At 45.4% G+C, this 22,283-nt stretch overlaps 1 protein-coding gene across 10 annotated transcripts in view; it reads left to right on the top strand.

Moving 5' to 3' along the window:
- Positions 1-22,283, top strand: part of EPS15L1 (epidermal growth factor receptor pathway substrate 15 like 1) — a 98,209-nt gene that overhangs the window by 55,398 nt on the left and 20,528 nt on the right. For 7 of the 10 annotated variants that reach the window (XM_090289866.1, XM_090289870.1, XM_090289867.1 and 4 more), the window contains exons 14-21: positions 837-998; positions 1,591-1,788; positions 3,241-3,405; positions 8,072-8,195; positions 9,143-9,193; positions 10,315-10,451; positions 15,266-15,326; positions 16,094-16,176. In XM_090289866.1, coding sequence (XP_090145992.1) covers positions 837-998; positions 1,591-1,788; positions 3,241-3,405; positions 8,072-8,195; positions 9,143-9,193; positions 10,315-10,451; positions 15,266-15,326; positions 16,094-16,176 — 981 coding nt within the window. The other 3 variants (XM_090289873.1, XM_090289868.1, XM_090289874.1) reach the window with 2 other exon arrangements.

Here is a 22,283-nt window from a genome sequence, read left to right as displayed (position 1 = left end):
GTTACAGCTGTTTATGTTTTCACATACCCTGTATACCTCTAGGATGTTTTTCCTAGGAGTGTAGTCAGGGCCAAGGATTCCTGCCCTGGCCATCTTCGTAGGTATGACTGACTTGGATGGGCTTCAGCAATAGAGAATCAGCAGGTCCCACTCCCACACTAAACCACCTGCAGGGACTTCCCACTGCAGAAGCAAGTGCGGCCTATTTCCCTTTACTCCAGCGGGAGTGGACACCCGCCGCCCCACTCAGAGTCCCTTGTGGCCCCTTCCACCAGGCCTCTCTGGTGGATCTTTGAATTTACTTGAGACTGGTGAACATGGGGCATGTCTGAAATAACACGGTCACATTCCTGCTGCTTTTTCTGGCTGTCACCTACTCATTCTTCGGGTCTATCCTAAGTGGTGCTTCCACTGGGGTCTTCTCCACCCATGTAGCATCAGTCTGGTCTCACCACGCGCCCTCCCCGCCCCGCCCCCCCCAACTCTGACAGCACCCATGCTGTCTCTTGTGCCTTTTGTCTCAGTTCATTTGTGTTCAGGTGATGCCTCTCCCCTGACCACCCCTAGCCACAGGTCACTGGAGAGCTCTCGTTTCCAGGGACCTAGCCCCTCTCCTGGCACCTGGCTTCTCTTAGGCCATTGGTAAATGTTTGTTGAGGGACTTAATGAAAGATTGAGCCAGATCACCCAGCTGAGATGTATGCATTAGCAGCGGATGTGTGCAGGGTGTCACCCGAGCACAGATGTCCAGGGGGCTCCAGCCCAGGCTGTGACCTGTTATTTCAGCATGGCCCACTTTCAACAGTCTCAGGTAAATGCACACAACCCTTCCCTAGGAATTACAAAATGACTTAGACCGGGAAACAAGCAGCTTACAGGAGCTGGAGGCTCAGAAACAGGATGCCCAGGACCGCCTAGATGAAATGGACCAGCAGAAGGCCAAGCTTCGAGACATGCTGAGTGACGTCAGGCAGAAGTGCCAGGACGAGACTCAGATGGTGAGTCACGCCTGTGCCCAGCACAGGGAGCAAGCTTCCCAAGGACTTCTCTGAGCTCATGGTGACCTTGAAACACAATGTGGAGAATCCTGCTGGTTTAACAGAGTAGTTGGACATGTCATGTCATTTGGAAAAGTGTAATGCATTTGGGGCCTGACCTCAGTCTCACCTGCCCAGCTATGAGAGTGAATGGCCTCGATCCCCATGACAACCCACCCTGGCCTGTGCCCAACAGAATGGGGGTCCAGCAGCCTCTCCCTCTTCTACTGTCTTCACTGCTCGTTACAAGCCAGGGAGGCTGTAGCCTCAGCAGATTATAAAACCCGCTGAGGCCTTGTATGGGGACATTCAGCCCCTAGGGACAGACAGATTGCCTTTCTTTTTCCAGCTTGAGCTTGAGCTCCTCTTTATCCCAGAGTGACTTTCTGTCAGTTACATGGGGTGAGCGTATCTGCCTTATTGTTTCTGCCTTTATTTTCGGTGTGGAGAGAGGGCCCATGACAAAGTCAGGCAGCCGGCCTCCCTGGGTTAGCTCAGTTTAGGACGATGAACTAAGAATTCTCCCTTGGAGCCGTATTTTATCTTATTTCAGATTTCCTCGTTGAAGACACAGATTCAGTCCCAGGAATCTGACCTGAAGTCCCAGGAGGATGACCTGAACCGGGCCAAATCAGAGCTGAGCCGACTGCAGCAGGAAGAGACCCAGCTGGAACAGAGCATTCAGGCTGGGAAGGTTCAATTGGAAACCATTATCAAGTCCCTGAAGTCCACACAAGATGAAATTAACCAGGTATCCCCTGGGGAGCAGGCCTCAGCAAGGCCGGCTGTGTCCTGGGGTCTTCTGCCAAGTAGAGCATCTGCTATGAGCTCTCCTGTTGGTGTGTGACTGGCAGGGCCAAGTGTCTGTCCTGAGGCCTCTTCTTCCCTTTGCTCTTACTCATCTCACTTGCGTTAGGTTCTCTTCTTGGAAACCGTCCTGCTGACCCAGAGGTTAAGCTCTGAGAACCCCCAGCACGTCTTCCAGCATCGTGTTGATTTTGACCTCACTGTCTGTCCTCTTCCTCTGCTGAGTGCACCTCATTTTCAGGGAGTGGGCAGGGGCAAGGTGAAGGGCATTAAATTAAGTGAACAGCTCACCAGGAGAGAGCCTTGGATTCAGGAAATGATCTCGCCATCCTGGTCCTCACACAAGCAAGAGGGTGAGGGTCAGAGCCTCTCTGTCCCATGAAATTCAAAGACTCTTAGGTCAAGGAGGTCCCACCCTGTAATGAGCATTGCCCAATGCTGGGCCCTCTTCCAGCTCTTCAAACTGCTTGGGCAGCCCCTCCCCATCCTGTTCTGGTGCGAAGGCCACCTGGCCTACAGCACTGCTTACCAGCAGGAGAGGTCTCTTCTTCCCTATAGGTGACAGCCATAGGACTCCCTGCTGGCCCTTGGGTTCCCCACCTACAGAGTGTGCCCTTGGCAATATTGAAATGGCTATTATTGCTTTCTTTCTTGACTAAATAGTGCTCTTTGTTCTCCTTGTTAGTTTACAGACAAAAGTTGATCACAAACATGTATTGGGGAGGATTTAATATATAAATTGTGCTTTGTTGTTAACAGCTGTAGGGTTATCTTAAATCTTTTTAGAATTTGTAAAATCCAGATAGAAGCCAAGACTTAAATGTATATTATTAATAATAATGATGATGATGATAACATTAATGCCTGCCATACCAGACTCTGTCTTACCCATTATTTCCAATGGTCCACATTGGAGAAGAGGAAACAGAGAGGTTAGGTCAAGAGCCTGAAGTCACACCGTGTGGTGAGACATTTAAAGTACACACCTAGTCTGTCTGACCTCATAGATTGTCTTCCTTTCTTGGGCCTCACATGCTTTTTCCAGGAGAAGGAGAAGCAAATGGGGTCATCAAAACCCCATAAAAGAGAATGACTGTCAAATATCACTTTGAACAGATTGTGAATCTGGGTTTTGTCCAATTTCATTTTGTTCATAATCAACAAGTGTTTATTTGAACTCATGCCTCTCTTGGGCTGGGGGATACGAAGAGGTCTCCTGGAGCCATGAGAAGGGCCTTGTCTTGTAAACATGGTGACAGGGGTCACTTACTCCTTAGATGGGTAATTTAGTTACCCAAGTGAATCGCTCGGGGTTGGATGGTAGGAGAAAAAAATGTCGTGTTTGAAACTTGTTCCCTAAACCCCACTTGACACGAGCCATGTCTTTGTTGTGCAGGCGCGAAGCAAGCTTGCACAGCTGCACGAAAGCCAGCAGGAAGCCAGCAGGAGCCTGGAGCAGTATGATGAAGTGCTCGATGGAGCCCATGGCACTGGCCTGACCAGCCTAGCCGACCTGAGCGAGGGCATCTCCCTCACAGAGAGGGGCGGTTTTGGAACCATGGTAAAGGTTGAATAAATGTATTCTAGTCCTGGGATTAGGTCCCACATTGGGGTCCAAGGATGCCCCTCCCACTCAGTCCTGCACTTGCCATCCTTGTTCTATCCAAGTACAGGGTGTTTCTCATCTTCACTGCTGCTTTGAGAGTCACCACCAGCCCTGTGGCCCAATATATGTGGCTCTGCTCCATCCAGGACAAAGCCTGGGATAGGCCTGAATCCTTTGTAAAACCACTTTTTAAAGACTTTCATTTCCATGGATCAACCATCCAAATGTGGAAGGCTTCCCAAACTTAACCAAACTTGTCTCCCAAATTGTGAAACCCACATCCTACTAATGGAGGGGCTGAGGGAATGTGTTTGTGTCTGTTTCTACAAGGAACACCTTGAAAATCAAATGTATTGATAAAGATCAAGAAAATGACAGCCCTCCTGGGACATTGCTGTCTCACCTTTCAATTCGCCTCTGTTCTGAAATTTTGGTTATGTTTGAAACCTTGGCACTTCAGTCCAAACCTGATCAAGGCCTGAGGGGCTGTTGACCCCTTAGGTTGCAGTGGTCTCCCAGGCTGCTGGCATCTGGCAGGTGCTATTTTTTCTTCAGATTATCACATCTCCCTGTTCCCATGGAGTCTGCCTTGGTAGCCCTGAGCCCTGGTGTGTTGTTTCCTATTTAGTCCGGCTGAGGAAAGTGTGTGCTCTTGAGGGCACCGGAGGGGATGTGGTCGGTCTTGATGGATTTGGTGTGCTTTGCTCCCAAAGCATTTAGCAGCTCTCCGTACATGCTGCACCTCTCTCTTCCAGGGCTCCCCCTCTGCGCCCTCCTTGCTCCTGGCCCTGTTTGCTTCCTGGATTCCTTTCCTCCTTGTAATAATACAGTCTTTCTCTCTCTCAAGGCTCACTTTTTATGTTCATTCCTTGACATGTTTCTTTTCTCAGTAGCCAAGTAATCAATCCCAAGAATTTATGGGGAAGCTTAGCCCCTTTCCCCACATTGCTTAGAATATGCTGGTGGTGTTCTCATCTGCCTCCATCGCTCCTCCTTCAGCCATTCAGATTCCTCGTTCTTGTGGAATCGTAAATGGGTAACACTTCCCTATTCTCTCTTGGGCCCATTGTCAGCTTGGATGTGGACTACGAACATCCGTTCTTCATGACCTGCGTGAGGCAGAATTTCACGTGTGGTTGTCTGACTCCCTGGGTGTGCGTTTCAGCTTCGCAGCCCCGCTCTTAACTCCCCCCATGTCACTGGTCCCCTCGCATGGCTTTCAGCTTGTCTGGTTCTGTCCTAGTTCGGGGAATGCCTGATCCTTAAACCCTTAGCAGGTTTTGATAAAATTGGTTTCCCTGGATAAAAGTTGGCAGTGAAGTGGGTAATTTGCAAGTGGCCAGTGATTTCTTTTCTGCCCCTCCCACAGACTTTTTTACCTTTCTTTATTATTGTTCTTCTAAGCGGAGCAGTGTTTATATGATAGTCAATTCATCTTAGAATGTTGACGTCAGATATGTTACATAGAGACTTGCAACTGGTGTCTGAAAGAAAAACTATTTATCTTGTACAAATACAGTTTTTAAAGCATTTTCTGGTTTGTTTCCATTTCTTAATAAACACTTTGAAGAGGGCTTTTTTCATTTACTCCTAAACATTTCAAGACTGCTCCAGAGGAGAGAGAGCTCTTAGTTGTCTTCAAGGGGGCTGAAAGGGAGGGGTTTAATCCCGAGATTAGTGTAACCACAGAGCTGCATCTACAACTTTCTAAGCCTTCTACTAAAATTACTAAATTTAGTGTTAAGCTCACACTATGTTACTTTTTCCAAGAGACACAGGGTTCTTAAAGCCATAATTATGTCTTCTGTCTCATCAGATGACGAGTATACTGGCCTCTTGCCCTTGATGTCAATACCCAACTAACCCGTCTAGTAGAGAGTAGTTTATAAGTCATCCAAGACTTCAGCTTGCTGAGAGCTCATCCCAAAAGACTTGGTTGTCTGTTGTACCCAGTCCCAGTAGCACATGGGAGCCAGTGTTATTGACATTAACATTGATTATTAAACAGGAATTTTGTAAGCTGGTTGTTCAACTTTTGGTATCTTGAAACTGGCCACAATGGGAGTATTTATACCGTGGGAATTGGCAGAAGCTGCCCATCAGGACTTTTTTCAGAGAGCTCATTCACTATAGCACCCCACTGCCCAGCCCCATCTAAAGGGGAGGAATGTCACAGAAACCCCTTTGATGCCCTTTCACAGTTGTCACGCCTATGTCCTATGAAGTTCGAAACTTGAGACTGGTCACTGAAGGTATGATTGAAGGTATTTTACCTCTGCCAAGGGATGTACCACTCACCCTGTGCTCTTCTGCGGCACTCACATTTCCCAAGTTGGCAGATGGCTCAGTTCTCGTGGATGGGGGAGGTTATGGCATCTCTTACCAGGAGAAATCTAGTTTCCTGCTCTGAATCTGTGAAACGGAATCCAAAGCCCCTGGTGGTTACCCTAACCACATGAATCCTGCTGGGGTCTTCTTAGGCTTCTCCTTTGAAGAGGAGAGAGCAGTGGCCTCAGGGAAAGATTTGCTCCTAAGACAGAGGGCAGACCTGACTTTTAGTTCCGGGTACTCATGCCAGAGCCCCTAGAATCAGTCTTCTCTGCCATCGTCCACTGCTATTTGGCAGTCTTCCAAGTGATGATGGAAAACATTTTAAAAACCAAACCAAAACAAAGAAACCCAACCAACTTGTAAATCAGTGCCAATTAAAAATAGAAGCTTCTGTTCTGAGGCTAAGCCGTCATTCTTAACTCCCTGCTTCATCCATGTTGTCGTTCTTCTTGATCCTTCTGGAGCAGGTACCTTGCCCCATGGTCTAGTTTGAGAGGTTTATTTCGCCCCTGGCCTCCTGGCTTCCTTAGACTGGCATTCCATCATATTTTTGTGTCTGAGAGCTCCGTTGGGTGCTCGTTGGGCACCCATCTTGTGGCCATTAGCAGCACACTGTCCTTACAGAACCGCGCTCTGCCTCCAGACGTGGTGCTTGCAGACCTCTGTACTTATCTAAGAACCTGGCATGGTTCACCCACCTTGGGAATGTTTCCCCATCCTGGCTGGAGGCTCCAGATAATCTTTCCCAGGTAAGAAAAATTGCTTCATATTCATCAGAGGCCAGGGGTGTTGATTTGTTTTAACAAAGCCCATGGCTTCCTATCCTGTTAGCCTGCCACCTCTGAGACCAATCCTGCCTACTGCCCCCAGCAGGTGGATTGGCCCACACAGTAGGAAGCCTTGCCAGGAATCTTCCTTTGGCAGCTTTTATGTCATTTCCCTGTAACCACTGTTTGTATCTTGACCAAGGCTCCAGCTCTTTTATTTGGTTTTGGTCGGTTGGAATAATGGATTCATGTGCCAGCCCCATAGATGCCCACACATACATCAGAGTCAAGGACGAACTTGTGCTTTTTAATATCACAGTGAAACCTTTATGTTTTCACTGAGGATGTGTCTTTATTGATCAAAATACACTCATTATTTCTAAGCCAAGTGAATTGTTCCAATGTATATTACAAACCCCCCCTTTCAGGCCATTTGCACTATGAGCATGTGCTCTTCAAAAGCAAATATTTTTTTCTTCTGATTTAAATATGCTTGTTGTTTCTAGAAATAAGCACTTAAAAAAAATGCAAAGTAGTATATATGCTCTAGTAGTTCTAACTGCATAAGTACTCACTTCCTCCCAGCATGCAAATAGCCAGCATGTCTCTTGGTATGGAAACAGCATGTTTTAAAATGCCTGCACACTTTCTGAGATAAAGGTGACTAAGAGAGGTCACGCCTTTGAAGAGTCCCATGCTGCAGTTGGTGGCTTGTTATAATTTCTTTTTGAGATTTCCAAAAATATGACTTTTTTTTTCCTGTTTCAGTGATTTTTTAAAAACAATTATGGTAAAATACACATAACAGAATGTACCATCTTAACCATATTTAGGTGGACAATTTGGTGGCATTAAGCACATTCACATTATTATGTAGCCATCCCCACTCTCCGTCTCCAAAACTTTCTCATCTTCCTAAACTGAAATTCTGTCCACATCACACACTAATTCTCCATTCTCCCCTCCCCCAGCATCCACCATTCTGCTTTCTGTCTCTGAATCTGACTACTGTAGGGACCTCATATACGTGGAATCATACAATGTATGTCCTTTTGTGACTGGTTTATTTCACTCTGTGTTCAAGGTTCACCCATGTTGTATCATGTGTCAGAATTTTTTTGCTTTTAAGGCTGAGTAATAGTCCATTGCATGCATATACCACATTTTGTTTATTCATTCATCCATCAGTGGATGCTTGGATTGCTTCCACTCAATGATTTTTAAATAAACTAATTTTAGAAGAGTGTTAGACTTACAGAATAATTGCCAAGGTGATACAGAGAATTCCCATATATTCCACACCTAGCTTCCCCTGTTATTAACATCTTATATGGTACATTTGTCACAATGAATAACACTCTCAATACTATTGTTAACTAAAGTCCATCTTCAATGATATTTTTTAAAATTCTCTTTAGGGTCATAGCACTTAAAGAGAATTTTTGAGTTAGGTATGGAATTCTGCACTTCACTTTAAATCTGAAATAATAAAATTCCTGTCCTGTCTCTCCACAAAATTTTAGGATGATCCTTTCAAAAATAAAGCCTTGTTATTTAGCAACAACGCCCAAGAATTGCACCCGGATCCTTTCCAGGTAGAAGACCCCTTCAAATCTGACCCGTTTAAAGGAGCCGATCCCTTCAAAGGTATCTCACTTGTCTCCCACTCTCACTGAAAGTCTGTTGAGTTTGTGCCATTTAGGGTCATTCAGTGACTAGAATAGTTGGGAGATATTACCCTCTTAAATGGAGGAGGAAAAGAATTCTCTGATGAGCCTCATGGGTCTTTTGAGTTTACCCCTCACCTGTTGACCGAAGAGCTGAAGCCCTGGGGTGTGGGGGGAGGGGCTCTCAGCTGCTCCTCCCTTAGGCTCTCCACCCTTCCTGTCCATGCACCCGTGGGTGGCACATTCTTCCTCACTCCACTCAAAGGAATAGTAAGATAATCAGATACAGTAATGATTATGAAACAACCTAGTGAATGACACAGATTCCCACATAAACCCATGGTCTTAACTGGTGGCTTTACCCAGAGCCACACGCGAGTCAAAAAATAACAAAGAATTTCTAGAAACAAGGTTTCCTAGGTTTTTTTTTTTTTTTTTTTTTTTTTTTTTAGTGCAAAACAGTATTTCCAAGAAGGCTATCTGTACATTTCTGAGAAAAATGCTGAGGCAGGGAGTGGTGACAGGAACCTTCCAGTTTCAGATCTGGAGTGAAGCATCTTAGGTCCCAGGGTGAACCAGGCATCTCCCGAGACTCGGCTGTATTGAGCTCATCATGACTACAGGGCAGACCATGTGGTTGGGGACTGGCGTAGCCCCAGGTCCCCTGTTGTAGCCAGGGCATGTATGTGTGTTGGGGGAGGGGGCCCATGAGATACAGGAGTGACACATGGCATAGAAAGAGAAGAGTGAACCCTGATTTGTACGTTTTCCCTGGCCCATACTGAGCAGCCAAAAATACATTTCATTTCATGTTAAATGTCCTAGTTACGAAAAACTGCCTCAGCCAGTGGCCTTCCCTGCTCCCCCAATTTGATATGCCAGGGTCATCTTTACCAGAGAGCTAAGTGTTCTTCTTCTCTAATTTAGGTGACCCATTCCAGAGTGACCCCTTTGCAGAGCAGCAGACAGCTTCCACAGGTAAAAGCCTTTGTCAGAAGACATGTTTTGTGGACTCAGCCTCAGAATAGTCCTGTTCCTAGTGCACATTGAAGGCAGTGGAAAACACCTTCCAGGCTCCTCCTCCAGGTCCCCCACCACACAGCAGCAGGGAGGTTCATTTCTGCAGGAAACACAGTGACTGTGTCCCTCCCTTTTCACCATTTGGTACCCTTGTTGCCAGTCTCCCAACAGAAGTAGAAAAGGAGCTCCCAGTAGCCAGGTGATATACACAGCAACTCGGTCACTTGTGCCTGCTTGTGTCACATGTGGCAGCTTCAAGGAGTCCTGTGTGGTACCCACACACGGTGGGACTTTTGTCCACATGCCCCAAGAGTGGCAGCCATGTGTAGTGGGAAGGACGACCATTTGCATTGCATGAAAGCCTAGTGTCTCATTCCCTCCTAGTGGCAGTGGCTTTACCCCTTCTCCAGTCACCATGCCCGCACCCCACATTTGAGGGGAATGAACACCCTGTGGTTGTAGTGTTGGGATCACTACCTATTTCTTTTTTCTTTTTTTTTTTTACTGAGGTAAAATTCACATAACACATAATTAACAATTTTAAAGTGAACAATTCACTGGCATTCAGTACATTCCCAGTGTTCTGCAACCACCACCTCTATCTAGTTTCCAAATATTCTCATCACCCCAAGAGGAGACCCCTGCCCCGTTAGCAGCTGCTCTCCATTTTCTCTCTCCCAGGCTCTGGCAACCACTAATCTGCTTTTCTGTTTCTGTGGATTTGCCCACATTATTTATTTTTATTATTTTTAAAATCAGCTTTATTGAGAGGTATAATTTATACACAACAGAATTCAGCAGTTTTAAGTGTATAATGTGATTTTTGACAAATGAGTGTGGTTGTGTGGGATAATGAACATTTTTATCATCCTGAAAGGTTCCCTTATGCCGCTAATCTCCAGCCCCCCAGGTCCCTGTCAACCACTGACCTGCTGTCTGTCACTATGATTTTAGCTTTTCTAGAATTTCATCTAAATGGCATCAGTCAGTTATATGTTCTTTCATATTAAGCTCTCACTAAACAATAATGTTGTTTATTCATGGTGCATTCTTTCCTCGCTTTCCAAAACACTTTCTAGATCCATTTGGAGGAGATCCTTTCAAAGAAAATGACCCGTTCAGTGGCTCTGCCCCCGATGACTTCTTTAAGAAACAGACAAAGAACGACCCATTTACCTCAGACCCATTCACGAAAAACCCCTCTTTATCCTCAAAGGTGAGTGACGCAGGAAGGCCAGAGGCACTACCTGTGTATGCCCTGTGCATGTGTGAAGACAGCCTTCCGGTATCCTCCCCTACGGGGCAAGTCAGGACTCCATCTGCACTGTGCTCACTGAGCCTGACGACTGGGGCCCGTGTGAGGTCAGATGGTTCCCCAGGCGCCATGTCACAGACCAGCTCTCATTACTGGATGGTCGGGTGACTGTTTCTACGGGTCCCTGCGGGGATCGTCCCATGACCCAGGCTGTCACATTCACTGGTCCAGGGAGCCCAAGTTAGGAGGCAGCTGCGTGTCAAACAGCATTCATTCGTCTGTTCCTTTCTGTGCCCCTTTACTTCAGCTCAGGCCTGTCTGCTGGGTTCTCTGCTCTGTCCCTGGCCCCACTGCTGCTCTGTCTGCCAACAAAGACAAACCAAAATATAGTACCACACTCTTCCACACACCGCCCCATTCTCCATAGGACCACCTCTGCTGTCTTCCTAGTGTCTAGCACTGATAGTGACATTGGAGTCAGACAGCCTCAGTGGGCCCCAGTCATAGCAGGAGAAAGTCCAAACCTGCAGCCTGGCTACGCTTACGTGTGAGGCAAATGTATACCCTCCACTCCCCCCCAGCATCTAATAAACCATGTGTTTTGCACAACATTAGGTCCAACAGACAGGGTTAAATGGGTGTCAACTAGGATTTAAAAAGCAAAAGCGACTTTTTATGATCGAATTGAGAATTTTTGCAATTATGTGAGGGTCATTTGTAGCCTTCCTTAGTGTTCTAGGCTGCATCTCTGTGCCTCCCGTACACATTCCCTGGTATTCCTCTTCTCTGTGTACCTATCAGTCTGCCGCTCCAAACCCAGAGTTCCTTGAAAGCAGGGTTCATTTGTAATAGTTTTGTCTATAGGACCTGTCGTGGGATCCCTTTTTTATTCAGTTTTGTTGTCTTCTCCACAAACCAACTTTTGGCTTTGCTAATTTTCTCTTGTGTTTGTTTTCTGTTTCATTGATTTTTGCTTTTTATTATTTCCTTCCTCCTACTTATTTTGGGTTAGTATTGTGCTTTTCTATTTCTAACATCTTGGTTTTTTTAAAGATTTTATTTATTTATTTATTTTAGAGGGGGAAGGGAGGGAGAAAGAGAAGGAGAGAACCATCTATGTGTGGTTGCCTCACACCACCCCCAACTGGGGACCTGGCCCACAACCCAGGCATGTGCCCTGACTGGGAATTGAACCGGTTATCCTTTGGTTCCACTGAGCCACACCAGCCAGGGCTCTATTTCTAACATCTTAAGATCCATCCTTAGAGCACTAATTTTAGACTTTTTTAATGTGTTTAAAGTTACACATCTTCTCTAAGCACTGTTTCAGCTTGCATTCCACACATTATGATATGTTATATATTCATTGTTACTCAGTTTGAGATATTTTTTAGTTTCCCTGTGATTTCTCTGTTGAATCATGGATTATTTTAAATGAATTGTTTTGTTTCCAGATACTTGTTTTGTTTTTTAGACATCTTATAATATTGATTTCTAATTAATATCTGTTATTAGAGAACATATTTGTATGTTTTCAATTCTTTTCAATTTATTGAGACTTGTTTTATGGTCTGTGTTGGTGAATATATCATACAATTGGGAAGAATGTCTGCAGTTATTGGGTGTCATGGTCTATAAATGCCAGTTAGGTCAAAGTGGTTGACAGTATTGTTCAAGTTATACATATGTATTGTTTTTTCCTTCATATATTTTGAGGCTCTGTCAGGTGCCTATACATGTATGATTGTTCTGTGATGCAATGACCTTTTTATCATTATAAAGGGTTTCTTTTTTTCTTCTTGTTATATCTTTGTCTTGAAATCTATTTTATTGCACATTTAAAGTAGCCACTTTATCCTCCTTTTGCTTGCACTTTGCATCATATATATTTTTTCATTCATTTACCTTCATTCATTTATTTGGTGTTTATATATGAAGGATACCGTTTGAGTTGAGTGTGTAGTTGGGGCTTGCTTTTCTATCCAGCCTGAAAATCTCTGCCTTCTAAATGGAGTATCTAGTCCCTTAACATTGAATGTAATTATTGATATGGTTGGATTTAAATCTAGTATTTTATTCTTTGCTCGCTTTTAATCCTCTTTGTTTTGTACCTCTGTTCTCCTTTTCCTTCTTTTGGATTATTTGAGTATTTTCTAGAATTTCATTTTGTTTATTGGCCTTTTTTTTTTTTTTTTAAGATTTTATTTATTTACTTTTAGAGAGAGGGGGAGGGAGGGAGAGAGGGAGAGAAATATCAGTGTGTGAGAGATACATCGATCAGTTGCCTCTCACACATGCCCTACTGGGGACCTGGCCCGCAACCCAGGCATGTGCCCTGACCAGGAATCCAACTGGTGACCTTTTGGTTTGCAGGCCGGCGCTCAGTCCACTGAGCCACACCACCCAGGGCTATTGGCCTTTTAACTGTATCTCTTTTCATTATTTTTTAGAAGTTGCTTTAGGAATTAGCCATATATGCTCTTAATTTTTCATAGGCTACTTGGAGTTAATATTATAACAATTAATGTAAAATGTAGAAAATTTACAACCATATAGGTTCATTTATCCACCTCCCCGTCAACCAGCAGCATCCTTATGTTATAGCTGTCTTATGAATGTAAAGCATCTAAATTATTAAAAACTCCATAAAACAGTGTTACAATTTTTGCTTTAATCCATTTTATGTGTTTTAAAGAAACTTTAAAAAAAAAATAAAGTGGTCTTTTTTTTCTGCCTATAAATTTACCATTTTTAACACTCTTCACTTCTTTCTCAGGGTTTGATTTTTTCTTCCATTGTCATTTTCCCTTAGCCAGAAGAGCTTCCCTTGGCATTTCTTGTAATACTGGCCTACTTTGCTGACATTCTGGAAGGGTCTTTGTGTTCAACCTAGTAGTATTTCTTTCTTTGTGGCACTCCGTGGATGTTGTTCCACTGCCTTCTGGCCTTAATTGTCTTTGGTGAAAAGTCGTCAGTGTTTCTGGTAGTTGTTCCCCTATATGTAATGTGTTGATTTCTCTGACTGCTTTAAAGAGCCTCTCTTTATCTTTGCTTTCATTAGTTTGACCATGAAGTCTCTGAATGTGATTTTCTTTGTATGTATGTTGTTTGGAATTTGCTGAGGTTTTTAAATCTATAAATTATGTCTTTTACCAAATTTGGCAAGTTTTCAGTCATTATATCTTTGCATATTTTCTTCTTTTACCCTATTGTGTCTCTTTTCTTTCTTCCTTTTTAAATTTAATTTAATTTTTATTTTATTTATTTTTAGAGAGATGGAAAGGGAGGGAGAAAGAAAGGGAGAAAAACATCCATGCATGAGAGATACATTGAATGTTGCTTCTCGCACGCCCCCAACCAGGGACCTGGCCTGTAACCCAAGCATGCGCCCTGACTGGGAGTCAAACCAGCGACCCATTGGTTCACAGGCCCATGCTCAATCCACTGAGCCACAGCAGCCAGGGCTCTTTCCTTTCTTTGTGCGTTTATGGTTACACATGTATTAGACCTTTTGCTCATGTTCCCACAAGTTTCTGAAGCCCTGTTTTCTTTTCATTTTTTTCTTTTTTCTTTAGACTGGGAATTTCTACTGACTTATCTTCAGCTTCACTCACTTTTTTCTCTGCTATTTGTTGTTCAGCTAACTAGTGAAGTTTTTTCAGATATTATACTATTCCAGTTTTAGAATTTTCATTTGTTTCCTTTGTATAGTTTCTGTTTCTCTGCTAAGATCTCCCTATCTTTTTATTCAAGCATATTTTTCTTTATCTCATTGAGTACAGTTATCACTGCTTAAAAGTTGTCATCCTCTGAAAATTCCAACATCTGGGTCTTCCTAGGATTGGCTTATTGATTATCTTTTCCCTTGAGAATTGGCCACATTTTTCTGGTTCTTGTATGTTAAATAATTTGGAAATGTATCCTGTGCGTCACGTGTGCTCTGTTGTGGACACTGGATTCTGTTACATTCCTCTAAAGAACGTGAGTGGTTTTGTTTCACTAGGCCATTAACTTGATGAGACTCACACTTCAAACTTTTCCTCTCTTACTTGTGATTCCATTTCTCTGGCCTTAGCTGTAGACTGCTCTCAATCTGCAGGGGTAAGCCTGAGACTTGGGCAGAGCTGATCATGGAATTTGGGGCTTCCATGCTCTTCCTTTCCTTTTTGGATCCCTCTCCCTTCTCTGTGGGTGTGGTGGTCCCAGGCCTCTATCCCCTGGTCTTCAGGCCAGAAAAATGACTATTTTTTATTGAAGTCTTAGCCTCCCTTTACCCTCAGACTGTAGCTGTCAAAACAGAAAATTCAACCTTGTACAGTACGTGGGTCCACTTATTCCACTTATAAGTTGTTCATGGGCCAGCTGTAATTTCCATTTGTGATTGGGAATCAGCATATGTAGAAAGTAGACTGTATTCATATGATGATTTTCAGCTGTTGGAGAGGTGGTGAGTCAGTGCTCCTAACATTTATGTTGTATAAGGGTCAGCTGTACTATTTTTTCCCGCCAAGTTTTAATCTTCCTCCAAAGCCTTCCTGCTTTGGTTCACTTCCTGAGCCTCAGGTTGTTGTTTATTTTGTTCAGTTTATAGGTGTCATCTGTAGGAGGGGATCAGTCTGTTGGGGTTTTACTCTGTGAGGATTTAGTTTTAATGGTTTTATCCTTCTCAAGGCCCAGCACCAGATACAGTGCATGTAGATGTCAAGAACATTTGAATGAATGGTCAGTGCAACAAATAAACTGCTTTTCACTCTTTCCTTTCTCCTTTCACTCAGCTCGACCCCTTTGAATCCAGTGATCCTTTTTCATCCTCCAGTGTCTCCTCAAAAGGATCAGGTGAGACTGATGGCTTATTTTCCTTCTGACTCTTTCTCAGGCAGTGGAAGGAGCCCACCCAGTTAATGATTTCATTTCCAAAATTGGTGTGTCCTCAGCGTTATGTCATTAGTCAGTGGTACCCAGACTCTTGCCTGAGGCAGTTCAACCAGAGCCCCCCCGGCTGCTCATCTTCCCAAGTAAGTGCTGGCATCTTTCTGGAAAGGAAGCTTAGCAGTAGGAATTAATTCAGTAGTCACACCAACATTATTAGTTCCTCTTTACTCATTCCTCTGTATAAAGCTTTGGTTTGTACCTTGGAATTTTTTTGTAAAAGTATCCAAAGTTTGATCAAGGGTACTGGCTTGTACATGAAGGGAGGGGAGCATTTGCAGACTCCGCCTTGCTTATGGGAAGAGGCCCCACCTGGTCCTGGTGCCTTGCCTGGAAGCTTGCTTATTGGTTACAGAGTTTGATATCATAGGTGGGCATGGGGGTTACTCCAGGCAAATCATCCCAGCAAAGAGAAAGCTCAACAAAAATCTCTACCCACAGGTGGGTGGTGGGTTACTGTTAAATGGCTCCTTTTCTCCCTCTTACCTCCTCTATGAAGCAGTGGGACAGCAGGCACCATCCCGTCCAGATGCATGATCCCAGCAAACAAATGTGACCTCCTGAATCTCCTGCTTCCTGGGCTGTTGAGTACCAAGAGTCAGCACTTCCCCTTGACTCCAGGAGGTGTGTCCTGGGATGCCCTGTAACTCTGCCTCTGTTCGTGATGCTTGCAGGTCCCTTTGGAACTTTAGACCCCTTCGGAAGTGGGTCCTTCAATAGTGCTGAGGGCTTTGCCGACTTCAGCCAGATGTCCAAGGTAAAAGCCTTCCCATGGAGCACCTGTGCCTCTGCCAGGGGCCTTATGCCTCTTGTTGTGGTCTTGTTATGGCTACCAGGCAGAGTTGTTAATGCCGCATATGTATTTCCTTTGTACCTGTCGCACTTTGAAATGTACCCTCACACAAGGCCATGAGTCAGCGGACAGGGTCTATAAAGTGCCTATGGCTGTGATCAGACCCATTTTCCTTCCTCTGAGCTGAACTGCTTGAACCTTCAACTGGGGGCCACAGGCTGGCAATCGGGAGGTGTGTGGAGAAAGTGGGCTGAGTGCCTGGAGCTCCCTGTGGACAGAACCCCAGAAGGGTTTGGAGAGTGAGAGCTCAGTGAGTACATTACAGGTAAAAAGTAAACTCTTCAAGAAAGACGACATTCCTGCCATTGTCAGTCTGGACATTGTATCTGTATAGCTATAGGTACCTTAACTAACTATGACTGTAGCCTCAGATGGTATCAGAGTGCTGTTGAAAGGGGCTTGGGGGAGAGACGTGGTTAGAGCTCAGTCTTTAACGTAGCAAGCAGTCAGTAGATTATGTTCAAAATGGCCAGATTCAGAGCTAACAATAGAAACCCATGATTAATGAAGTAAATTCCAGAAGAAACTGATAAGAAGTCAAAACTGATGGCCTTGGCAAATGGGAAAGGCAACAGGCTGAGGGTCTTCTGTTCTTTTTATAACCTTTAGAGAGTCCCTCATTTTTAACTATGAGCATGTGTTTCTTTGATAAGAATTAAGGAAAGGGTTAGCCTTGGCCTTGGCCTTGATATCACCCGTTTCCATCACCCATGTGTATTCTTCTTCTTGGCAGCCCCCCAGACAGGTGAGGGGGATCTCTCATAGATAAGGAGCCTCACACTATACAGCCTATGGCCACAGAGCAGTAGAAACCTGCTTTACTCATTCTTTCTGCTCCTGCCCAGGTACATTGATCCCTGGGTGACGGGGGGTGGGGGGTGGGGTTGGCCATAAACAGAATACATTCCCATTCAATCTTATGTCCTAGTTGGGGAAGAGTCACAGCCAGATGGTACAGAGGGGAAGGGAGCGCCTGGATGTTATGGGAGCTATGCATCCTCAGTGAGGAGCACCCTGCTCATCCCTGCCAGTATCCCCGCCATGCCAGCTCCTCAAAGCATCCTGCTTGCTTGCTCCATTTTTATTCAGCCCTAGGAGCATACATTTGTCTGGGCGCTGAGTGCTTGTGGTTAACAATGTGTGATTGTGGTCTGTAGCTTCCGAGAAGCATTTGAGATTCTGTTTAGGTTTTCAAAGAAGTGTGCAAGCATAACTGTCAAGATAGCAAATCCAGCTTCTGGAAGAGGCAGAGTGCCTATGTGCCCATCGACCACTGCAGGAGGGAGCCCAGAGGTGCTGGTGGTGTAACCTTTCTTCTTCCAGTGCCTGGGGGAAAAAGGCCCCCATTCCTCATATGGAAACACTGTGATCCTGATGGTTGGGATGTTGTCTGGGATTGGCCATAACACACCCAGGTGCGATATCATCCCTCACATCTGCCTGTTGCTTAGTGGCTGTGACATGTGCCTGCACTCCATGAGTGGGGCTGTATGCCCTCAGCGTCCATCCCTGCCTAGTGGATAGAAAACTATCTGCTGAAATCAGAAAACTTCTGCCACATGGTGGCAGCAATCCCTAAGGACGGGTTTGCTTTGGATTGTCAAGCTATCAGAGTGGGTCGTCTCCCTGCAGGAGGCTTGCCCCAGAGGCAGAGGGAGTGAGAGCTTAGCAGTGGTCCAATCAGAACAGGGATGAGTACGTGAGGGAGGCCCCTATTTCAAGAAATATCTGAGTAGAAGCTGTGTGGACTCTGAGGGCCAAGGCAGGTTGGCCAGCCTGGGGGTCCCAATGACAGGAGTAGCCACCCCTCCCTCCTCCAGGCAGACTCTGCAGAGACCCCAGAGCCAGGCAGTTCCAAGCCTGGACCCTTCAGTCTTTCTTCCCATTCCCATTCTTACCTAAAGTTGCACTTTCCCTCTTGAAATTCCAGTTTCCCTCTCCTTGTTCTCGTGTCCCTATCAGGCTGCACACACACGTGCACTTAATGACTCCACCGCCAGCACCCCTTCCTGTTGGCAGCGCTGTGTGGGATGGAGTTGGATGGGGCTGTGGAAAATCTGTCTCCGGTACCCCATTGTTTTGTTTCCACGATCCCAGCCGCTCCTGATCTCGTGCTGCTGGTCCTGCTAAATAGCAAGCCCTAACCTTGTCGGTCTGTGTTTCCCTTTTGGTTCTCTTTCTGGTTTTCAAGAACATCATGTATATAAATAAAATGCTGAGGGAAACAAAAGTAAAGTGACAAGCGGTGTTGGGTTTTGTTTTTTTGGGGGGGGCTTCTTGGGGTTTTTTTGTTTTTTTTTTACATCACCAGCTTTTCCCCACCTGAGCAGGGTTGTCTACCCTCTGCTTGGCTGAAGGAAAGTGGCAGCCAGTGGTGTGACTCCAGTCAGTTCCTTGGGGAGCCTCTTTGGGCCAACATTCCTATCTGAGGTCCCCCGAGACCCAAAGACATTTTTCTGGGCAGTATCAAGCCTATCTTACCTTGCTTTCAGAACAAATTCCCCAAATAGATTTCAGGGAGCATCTGAGAATAAAAAAAAAGGAAAAATACCCATCTTAATTATTTCACCCCTCTCTCTTGCAGGAAGACCATCTATGAAATACTTGGTTAGTTGTTAGCCCGTTTTCAGTTTTTCTTTCTTTTTTTTTTTTAAGTAGGTATATCTATTTAGGGTTTAAAAACAAAAACCTCCAAATACATTTTTTTTAGAACTATGTTTTTCATAGTAGCTTTTCTGTGTTTTTTGTTTTGTTTTTTGAGCACACTTCACTGTGGGTCAGCCCAGAGAGCCCCTACTGGCTTTACTGAAACCCTTCTAAAAATAGCGACTTTCCCTGAAGTCACAGCCTGAGGAGGAAGTCTGCTTCCAAAGGAGGCTTCTTAGGAAACATGAAGTTGTGGAAATTGGGATTTAGAAATGACACAGGCTTTTTGGTGTTAGAAGTGATATAATATATTCGCTGGTATGGGCATACCAGGCATTTACCGTTGGAGCCCTTTCATGTGGGAGCAAGCTGCCTGCCTCTGTATGTTTAAACAGAAGAAGGAGCGAGAGTCAGCCTGGCCCGGGGCGTCTCCAGCTGGGACAGTCATTGCAGCACATGGGCCAGGTAGACAAGGGGGATGTGCACTCAGAGACTTGGAGAGGGAGGTTGTCCAGAGGGCTCCAGGTATCCCTTTGCACCCTTTCCCAAGAGCTGATGCGTTACCAGTACTTGGGACCAGGAATGGGGTCCACTTGGGGGGCCCTGGGGCCCATCATGTTGCCTCTCTGTTAGGTAAATGGTCTTGATGCCTGCCTGTCTATCTCAGGTTGTGGTGAAATTGTGAGTCCCATGCCGAGGGTGTGCTCTGTTGCTAGCAGAGGCAGAAGCACCAATGCTCCCTCTCTCTCCGTCTCCTTTGACCCTGCCCTATTGTTCTTTCCCAGACAACAGACCCTAAATCACCTATTTTAAAGCTAAGCTTCAGGTTAGCACTGCACCCTAGTTCTCATGTTGCCTTCCCCAGGAAAGACTCTGTGGATAACGGAGCAGCAGTGTCGGGAACTGATGGGCTGTTTGCAGATTCTGTGGCATCTAAATGAATTTGAATCATATCTACATCTTTGGCATGATGATAACCACGCTGTCTTTGGGTCGATTTTGTCTGGGAGCCAGTTGAAGTGATTTACGCACGCACGACCTTCTCGTGTTCTGGCTGCAGCCCTGAGCTAGGGCCTGTCATTATTGTCAGCTTCACAGATGAGCTACTGAGGCACTGAGGCTATTAGTAGGTGACAAGGCTGGGCTTCCAGATTCCACCCCTGACCACCATGCTCTGCAGCCTGTCCAGGTTAGACATTCTGGAAATTCGAGTAGCAGATTTTGCTGAGAGACTCCCTGACTTTTTATCTAGAAGAACAAGTGACCATAGGTCCTGGGAGAGGAGAGCAGCAGCTGCAGAGGAGGGCCCCTCCTTGCCCTGCCAAAGCCCTGGCATTCCTGTTCACTCGGAGCTAGGGTGGTCTTGGTAGAAAAATGAATCTGGAGGAGTTGCAGATTCCCATCTTCCTCAGGGCTGTCTCCTACCCACTGACCCCTTGGCCTGCTCTGCCTCTTGCCTACATCCACATGTGTCTCTTTCACAGGCCTGAGGACAGGGACACTCTGTCCAGAATGTGGCCTAAGACCTACCATGACTGATGTGGGGCAGGCTGCCAGCAGCCTACAGCAGAGCCTAGGAGCCCTGGCCCAGGATGTAGACATTGTGGGTTCCCACCCTGCCTCCACCACTGTGTCACTGGCAGGCAACATCATCTCTCTGTGCCTCAGTTTCCCTGTGTATAAAACAGAAGTGTTGACAGTAGGACTCCCTCCCAAGGTTGTTGGGAAGATGACACAAGAAGATCAGCACAGAGTCAGCATTTCCTTACCAGGGGGCATCAGAATGTTAGGGGGAGGGTTGGACCGGGGAGGAGAGGGCACGGTGTGGTGGCCGCATCAGTGTCAGGCCAGTGGAAAGCACAGTCACATGTTTTAAAAAGTTGGGAGGGACACCTGGGGAGCGCTCTCAGCACCAGACCAGACCACACAGCTCACAGTCCCAGCGCTGGGGAAAATAAAGCCTCATTGCTTTTGACTGTGCAAACCAGTGGGGGTTGGGGCAGAGAAAGAAACTGCCGGTCTCTCAGAGGAGTCCTCTTGTTTGAAGGGCCCCCACAGTCCTAGAACGTCCACAGACCCACCCACTCTGGGAACAATGGCTTCGGCTACAGCTAGAGAGGGGCCAGTCCCATACGGAAGTGGGAAAAATGCCTGGAAAAGAGGCATGTGCTAAGCAAGAGGCATTGTTCCCTTCCAGACCCCTCCCCCATATACAGCGCCACAACGTGGTGAAACAGGTCACCTATACTGACAAATACCTAAGGCTCCTCCCCTTACAATGTCACAGGTGTGACAGCTGTACCTAAGACACAGAGGCAAACAAACACAGGAGCCTGTCAAGATGAGACAGAGAAGTGTGGCCCAAAACAGGGAATGAATCAAAGTTCTAGTGGGAAAACAAAGCGACAAGGAGAGAATCAACCTAACAAACGAGGAGATAGTCAATCTAACACGCAGAATTCCAAACACTGATGATAAAGATGCTCACAGGCTTGACAGATATGCTCGAGTACAGCAAATGCATAAGGGAAGAAGTGAAGGCTATGCTAAATGAAACAAAGGAAAATCCACACAAAACCAATGGTGAAGAGAAGGAAACCAGGGTTCAAATTGATGATTTGGAACATAAGGAAGAAAAAGACAGTCAACCAGTACAGAATAAGGAAACAATAATTGAAAAAATGAGGAGAGGCTTAGGAACCTCTGGGACAACTTTAAATATGCCAACATCCGAACCATAGGGGTGCCAGAAGGAGAAGAGGAAGAGCAAGAAAATGAAAGCTTATGTGAAAAAAATAATGGAAAACTCCCCAAATTTGGCAAAAGAAATAGATACATAAGTCCAGGAAGCACAGAGAGTCCCAAACAAGCTAGACCCAAAAAGGACCACACCAAGACTCATCATAATTAAAATGCCAAAGTTCAAGATAAAGAATCTTAAAAGCAGCAAGAGAAAGCAGAGAGTTACCTACAAAGAGGTGCCTCTAAGACTGTCAGCTGATTTTTCAAAAGAAACTTTGCAGGCAATAAGGGACTGGCAAGAAGTGTTCAATGTGATGAAAAGCAAGGACCTACAACCAAGATTACTCTATCCAGCAAAGCTGTCATTTAGGATGGAAGGGCAGATAAAGTGCTTCCCAGACAAGGTAAAGCTAAAGGAGTTCATCATCACCAAACCATTATTATATGAAATGTCAAAGGGACTTACTTAAGAAAAAGAAGGTCAAAATTATGAACATTAAAATGACAAACTCACAACTATCAACAACTGAAACTAAAGAATAAAAACAAAATCCAACTAAGCAAACCAGAATAGGAACAGAATCATAGGTATGGGGATCATTCGGAGGGTTACCAGCTGGGAG

Source organism: Furipterus horrens, unplaced genomic scaffold (assembly GCF_987537825.1).
Source record: "Furipterus horrens unplaced genomic scaffold, mFurHor1.1.pri manual_scaffold_10, whole genome shotgun sequence".
In the NCBI taxonomy this organism is placed as follows: domain Eukaryota; kingdom Metazoa; phylum Chordata; class Mammalia; order Chiroptera; family Furipteridae; genus Furipterus; species Furipterus horrens.
This window is presented reverse-complemented; position numbering and strand designations above follow the sequence as displayed.